General features: G+C 48.1%; 1 protein-coding gene across 1 annotated transcript in view; it reads left to right on the forward strand.

Moving 5' to 3' along the window:
• The window catches only part of NODAL (nodal growth differentiation factor), a 6,998-nt gene extending 1,534 nt beyond the window's left edge, over positions 1-5,464 (forward strand). The window contains exons 2-3 of the mRNA XM_006915548.1: positions 3,126-3,823; positions 5,116-5,464. Of these exons, the coding sequence (XP_006915610.1) occupies positions 3,126-3,823; positions 5,116-5,268 (851 nt within the window). The 3' untranslated portion in view covers positions 5,269-5,464. The remainder of the gene's footprint in view (positions 1-3,125; positions 3,824-5,115) is intronic.
• The last annotated feature ends 1,932 nt before the right edge of the window (positions 5,465-7,396 follow it).

The following is a 7,396-nucleotide window of genomic DNA, read 5'->3' on the forward strand; positions in this document are numbered from 1 at the left end:
TGGGGGGGCTGGGCAAAGCAGGATGCACTTTTCCAGTTCCCTTCCTCCTCCCGGAGAGTTCCCGAAGGTTCGCGGTGATCCGGCAGCCTAGAAGTCAGGAAAACTGGGTTTGGGTCCCTCGAGCTCTGCTTCCCAATTCCCCATGTGTCTCTGGCACTGCAGTTCTTTCCTCTCGTTTCCTCTTTTGTCAAATAGGGAACTGGCTTTCTTTCTGCCTCATTTGTTCGTGTATGGTAAAATATACATAACAAAATTGACCATTTAACCCATTTTTAAGAGTCCAGTGGCATTAAGTACATTCACCGAGTTGTGACTTGGCTTCGTTTTTTTTTAAAAAGCAGCTAGAAGAGCCTGCCTGGAGGGAGACTGACTGAGAAAGGTTGTCCTAAACCTGTTCTTTTTCTCCTGGGTTTATTTGTAAGCCACCCAGGATGGCGTGAAATGGGTGTTGGAGTCTAACCAAATTGGCTTTGTATCTGCGTCTGTCACTGTTTAACTGCCTTCACCGTGGACCTTCAGTTTCCTCATCTGCAAAATGGTGATAAAGGTGGGGAGGCTTTAAGGAGACAGTGCTTATAGAACACTTGGCATGAGGGCAGCAGTTAATGGTAATCACCCTTGTAATTTATGCTCATGTAGAGTGGGCACTTGATGTCATGCCTACTCTTTCCTCCAGAGCCCCAAACCCCAGCTAGGTTTCAGTACCCTGTTTGAAGTGAAGAAAACCCAAGGGCACAAGCCTAACCGTTTCCTTTAGAATTCAAGGTAGGTGGAGATATCCCTGGGGCCTGCATGGCCAAGTCTGTGCGGCCAAGTGCGTGGATGGGTTTCAGGGTGTCTGTGAATCCCTTTATCAAACCCACCCCAAAATCATATTTATTGCATAAGTGGGAGATCGTGTTTTTTTCTGGCGAGAGCATTTTTAGCTTTTATCAGGCATCAATGATCCCCAAAAGATTAGACATCTCTATTCTATGATGAACCATGAACCGGAGCCAGATCTAAGAGAACCAACCAATTAGCACTGTGTCCCAGAGAGCCCTTGGCTGGGAGTCGGGTTGTGGAGTCCCAGACTCTTTCAGATGTCCTCCCTCCATATACTCTGTCCATCCTAGTAACAGATGACTTTGTTCCCCTGCCCAAGACCCTCTCTGCCTGGGCACCTTCATTTCTAACTGGACCTGAGCAATAAGGAGGTGGTTGATGACCACCAGCAATTACTGCACTTTGGTAGTTGTGCTGGGTAAGGCACTTCACATGCATTATCTCAGTAAATCACAATGCCCTGTGATTGGATACTGTCACCACCTCCCTTTGACAAAGAGGGAAAAGGAGGACCAAAGAAGGTCTCAGATAGTAACCTGCTCAATGTTAAACAGCAAGTGGCAGAATGTGAACTATCACAGGAGACAAGAGGACCTCTGTGCATAACTAGTGAACTGGAATGCCTTCCTGTAAAAGGCCATTTGTGGATACTTGAGATAATATGTTAACTCCTGGTGCATGTGGCCAGGAGTTGCTACATGTCCCACCTAATCCTCAGGTGGCCAGGTGGTGCTGAAATGGGCAATGTCAGCCTCCTCTCCACACCTCTGGGGAGAGTTGCTAGTCAAGGGCCGGTTATTGCCCCCTGCAGGTGCTAATGAGGAGGGAAGTGGAAATTAAGTGAAAAGGAGAAGCTAGAGATGGGCTGGGAGAAGCTGCCAGAGACTGAGGCTGGAAACTGCCTCTTCTAATGCAGGCTAGATTTCCCAGAGAAATTCACTTATTGTCTGACCAAACATGCTCTGTGAGACAGACAAACTGTTATGTGGTCTGTTCAGAATGGACCTAAATCGGAGTTCATCTCTACCTCTGGGATCTAGGCACGAAAGTGTGGCTGTTTTTATTTCTGAGTAACCCCTGACTTTCATTTAGCAATAAACCTTCATAGCTCCTGATTTCCCTGGAGCCCTCTGATAATGCAGAATTACGTAGGGCTTTATTACTCTTCTCATTGCAAAGAATAAGAAACTAGGCTGGAAAAAAAGTTCAAGATCACTTTTAGATGACCTGAAGGTCCACAAATCCATGCCTTTTTCAAACATCAGACTGAATTAGTCCAGGACTAAGATAAATGGAATGTGCTTTCCATTCCTTTTCATCCACTTTGGGCTTAGTTGTCTTGGGTGGGTGGAACAGAACTGGGTGTGGTTGTGTATGTGTGTGTGTGCGCTTGCTTGCTTGCTTGCTTGCCTGCTTGCCTGCTTGCTTGCCTGCTTGCCTGCTTGCTTGCTTGCTTGCTTGCCTGCTTGCTTGCTTGCTTGCTGTGTCTGCAATGTGTGTGTAAATGACCTGGGGCAGGAGGGGGCGAGTACCCTATAGACTGAGAGGAGTAACCACTGGGTGGAGAAGTGCTAGGCCAGTGCAAAGTCAAACTTAGAATGCCTTTAGAAGCCTATTTGTAAGGTTGCCAAACCTCCTGAAGTTTTTGCCTGGATCTTGAGGAACTGACCAAGGAGAGGGTGACCAGTCTTTAGCTTCTATTGCCTGTGCCTCCCTGAGAGCTCTGAGCCTTTCCATGATACCTGGACCAGCTTCATTGTGCCTGTGAAACAGGTCACCTGTTCCGAGAGAAAACGGAGCCTGGGAAGGTGACTTGCTCCAGAGTCAGAGGGTGAGTGGAAGCCCAGGGTTTAGGTTAGAAAGCTTAGAGTTTGCCCTTATGCTGTGTGTGTGCGCGTGTGTTTATGTGCATGCATGTGTGTGTGTGTAGAGGGGAAGGCAGTCGAACTTTTCCAGTTTTACCACTTGTTCTCTGGCTGCAGAGTTTCTTGAGGAGGAGTGGCAAAACAGTGATTTGGAGTTTAGGCTTTTCAGTTTCGCAAATCCAGGTTTGTTCTTGGCTCTGCCACCTTCTAAGAATGGCACCTTGGGCAGGTAATTTAACCTCTCTGAGCCTCAGTTTTCCTCATCTCTAACATAGACTCAATAACATTCCCAACTCATAGGGTTGGGGGCAGGATTAAGAGAGATGATTCGTACAAGATGAAAGCTCAGACATGAGCTATGGTTGTTGTTACACCAACTGAGGCCGTAGGAGGCCCATACTAACCCTGCTTCCTTCCTTTTTTTTCCCCACCCAGATGTGGAGGTGGATGGGCAGAACTGGACCTTTGCTTTCGACTTCTCCTTCCTGAGCCAAGAAGAGGATCTGGAGTGGGCTGAGCTCCGGCTGCAGCTGTCCAGCCCTGTGGACCTTTCCCCTGACGTCCCACTCTCCATTGAAATTTTCCACCAGCCAAAGCTGGAGACGGAGCAGGACCCAGCCAACTGCCTGGAACGTCTTCAGATGGAACTGTTCACTATCAGTCTGTCCCAGGTTACCTTTTCCTCGGGGAGCATGGTCCTAGAGGTGACCAGGCCACTCTCCAAGTGGCTGAAACACCCTGGAGAGCTAGAGGAGCAAATGTCTAGTTTGGCTAGAGAGTGTTGGCAGCGGCCTCCCACAGCACCTGTCATCAATGTGCTCCTCCTGCTCTACTCTAACCTCTCCCCTGAGCAGAGGCTGCTGGGCGGCCCCACCTTGCTGTGGGAAGCTGAAAGCTCCTGGCGGGCACAGGAGGGACAGCTCTCCCGGGAGAGGGGCAGGAGGCACCCTCGACATCACTTGCCAGATAGAAGCCAGCTGTGTCGGAAGGTCAAGTTCCAGGTGGACTTCAATGTGATTGGATGGGGTGCCTGGATCATCTACCCCAAGCAGTACAATGCCTATCGCTGTGAGGGAGAGTGCCCTAACCCTGTGGGGGAAGAGTTCCATCCAACCAACCACGCATATATCCAGGTTTGATGCAAAGGCTTGGGGGGAGGGCAGGCAGTATTCTATGGGGGAGAAGTGGCCATATTGCCAGATCAAGGGCACAGGACTCCAGCTTTGCTATTAAATTACTGCGTCCATTCATACATAATTATTCAAACACCTACAGTGTGCCAGGTTATGTGCTACGTCCTAAGGATATAGAGATGACCAATGATAGCATCCTCAGAAAACAGAAAACAGGCATTTTTATGTGATATTATCACTACTAGCAGTCTGTGATTCACTGATGAAAAGGGGCCATATGTATGGGTCCAGGGTTGATATAATACTGTTGCAGCCACTGTACTTTTGCTGCCTAATACAGGAATTGGACATCATTCTGCAGGAGTTAGATAAGGCCTGAGGCTACTACACGGTGCCACAAATCAGCCTAAGGTGGTGGAAGGAGAGGAATGGAAGGAGAATGAGATGGACAAAGTAGAGAATAGAGGCTAATACAATGGTCATGATGTTATAGGTAGCCCTGCCCTGCTCTCAAAGGTCATATGGGACCAACATGTTTTTATAGACTCCTAGAAGCCTACAATGAGAATCCTTTGGACCTGTAGTACATCCTCTATGCCAAGCCTCAAGCGAGGTTCAGAGGCTCTGGGGAGCATGAACCATGCCAAGGTTCAGAGGCTCTGGGGAGCATGAACTCAAGCGAGGTTCAGAGGCTCTGGGGAGCATGAACTCTGAGCTCATGCAAGGGAGCACCCTAGAGGACCCTAGAGGACATGCCTGGGCAAAGGCCCTCTGAGCCTTTCCCACTTCACTCTACCAACCCACCTGCAGCATGATCAGAGGGAACCAGTTGCCAAATCTGATGCTCTGATCTGAAAAGATGTCGCTGGACCACAGAGAAAGGGCCCAGTTCTAGAATGCCAAGGGCTTGTTACCTTTTCTCCCATTGACTCTGTTTGCCCTTCACTGTGCAACGAAGCAAGTCCCACAAGAATTTCCATATGACTCTCATCTGCCTCATATTTCTGGAATATTTTTTTAAACTGGTATTCACTCTAGATTGGAACAATAGAACATATAAGTTAGCTACTGCTCTACCTAGATACAGCTTTTAAAATCTCTGTTCAAAAGAAGTTAAAAAGAAGTGTAGTTGTTAGAGATGATGTGTTGGCCGATTCCTTTATGAAAACAACTTCTATTTTTGCACCTAGAAACTGATTTTAACTCTGTAATTTTTTCGCCTTTTACCCAGAAATGACACTACTTTGACCCGACCATTGGAATGTAAATTGACCACCTCTCCTCCCTTTCAGAGTCTGCTGAAACGGTACCAACCCCACCGAGTCCCTTCCACCTGCTGTGCCCCAGTGAAGACCAAGCCATTGAGCATGCTGTACGTGGACAATGGCAAAGTCCTTCTAGACCATCATAAAGACATGATTGTGGAAGAGTGTGGGTGCCTTTGAGGAGATCCTGGAGGGGTGCTGGATTTGCCTGTACCCTGGAAGGTTGAGAAGCTCCTGGAAGACGTGATAACCATCTAATCCAATGAGGAGAAACAAAGAGGAGGAAAGCAGCTCTGTCCACAGACCAGAGGAGGAAGGGCTGCCCACCTTGTAAATGAAGGCTCTGTGGAGTTGGGCTAAACACAGAGGCTGCTGTCGGGAGAGGGAGAAGGAAGCCTGTGAAGCGGCCTCGCTGGGTTTTCTCTCCTGAACAGAGAGTGGCGAGTAAAAAGCATGAGTGCAAGAGTTTTTTACCTGACTTTTTTTAACCTGGAAATTGTATGTAAAAGTTGGGACATATGTGCATTTATTTTTGAAGTGGAATAAGGGTTGTCTACAACTTTTACGTATTCTCGGAAGTGGTCTTTGACATCTCTCCCCAAAGATTAAGCATCACTGTTAAATTAAAAAATCAGTTGGGTCACCTTGTCTCGGGCTAGGTTAGAGGGACCCCATATCTTTCTTGCTGGCTAGGGGCAAGCTGTTGGCCTTGTCCAGGGCTCCCTGGAGTGGCTCTCTGCTAATGAGTTGTACAAACAATAAAGCCACTGTGTAGTCCTTCTAGGCCAGCTGGTGCCTTTGAAGGGAGAGGCAGGAACTCGTCCAAGAGAACTGGCCATGTCGGACTACAGAAGGTGGAGCCCACAGACACTCCCCACCCCCACCCCTCCACGAGTCAGTCTGCTTTGGCAGACACAGTCTGAGTCTATTAAAGTTGGTGACAGTTCACCTCTCTCTCAGTGAGTGCTGTTTTTAAGGCCTCTGAGCTTCCTACCCAGTAGAAGTGAAGGCCCTGCCTTAGGTGACAGGAGACTTGGGTTCTGGTCACAGTTCAGCCACTGAGAAGTGGTGTGACCTCAGGAGAGTAATTCATTGCTCAGCCTCATCCTATCACGTGAAAGTAGGTGGATCCGAATGCATTTCTGGTAAGTGTCCATTGGCAGGCTCAGAAGAGCCTTGACCTTCAAGCCATGAACTGTTCTCTAGGCTTTATCCCCATTTTCCTGTAAAGACTGCTAGGCCCAGGCCCTGCCATCTCCCCTTTATCTAACCTTTATCAGCTCTTTTGTTGCTCAGGGTCCTAAGACTGACAATTTTAGGTTCTTCATAGCAGCATGGCAAAAGGAACCCATGCTTTCCTTAGGAAGCTCTCCCACCTAACACTCAAGTCTTTGCCTTCTGGATGAAAAGACCCCAAAGGCAACGATTCTGCGTTTCTGATCAGCTGACCTCCTTGCGGGTTACCAAAACGGGCTATATTTTTTTGTTTGGCAGGGGAAAGGGGCCATTTTGTTAGGAATGTGAGTCCACAGTAAATCTACCCCTGCTTTCCCAAGAGGCCCTCTGACTTGTGCTCCAGCCTTAGGAAAATAAGTCCAAGCATGTGAGGACCCTTGCTGAGTTTAGACATGACTCAGCTGCAGCCTTGGTTGAGTCAAGGTAATAATTGTGAAGAGGCTGGCTAGGATCTAGCCAGGTCTGGACCTGAGAAACCTCAATGCTGATTCCATAACAAAGCTGATCCAGTTGCTCATTTCCTGGAGTGTAAACAGACCTGCCCTAACAATTCAGAATCACAATAGAATTCTGCATCTGACTCTACTTAGAAAACAGTGGAGCTGGGGAGGCCTTATGAAGTCAGCTTTTGTCCCACCCAGAGAGGCCTAGTGGCCTGACCACACAGAAGTGGCAGGGGTACCATCCTTAGTAGCATCTAGAGGTCTTTGCTCCATTTTGGATCAAGGCCATAGCCTTTTGAACTAGACATTTGAATCCCAGTTGCACTATCAAACAGAAAATCCCAGTCCAGGGCTCCAGAGCATCTTTATTAAGTAGATGCCTAACAGTTCTGCTATGGCAGGGGCCAGAAGAGTGAAAGGTCAAGCTATTTGTGGCTAGAGCTTGTGGGAGTGTGTTCAGTTAGCTCTACTAACTCAGAATGAACCTCACTGACAAGACAGACATTGCCTCCTATCAAGCAGAAGTCACAGGCACAAGTGAAACTATATTTTGCTGACCCCCGCTGAAAGCTCAGTGTAGGGGCATTCTGCTGCCTGGACAGAGGTATTTGGGGCTGTAGCCGCATAGT

This window comes from Pteropus alecto, unplaced genomic scaffold (genome assembly GCF_000325575.1).
Source record: "Pteropus alecto unplaced genomic scaffold, ASM32557v1 scaffold155, whole genome shotgun sequence".
Lineage (NCBI taxonomy): Eukaryota > Metazoa > Chordata > Mammalia > Chiroptera > Pteropodidae > Pteropus > Pteropus alecto.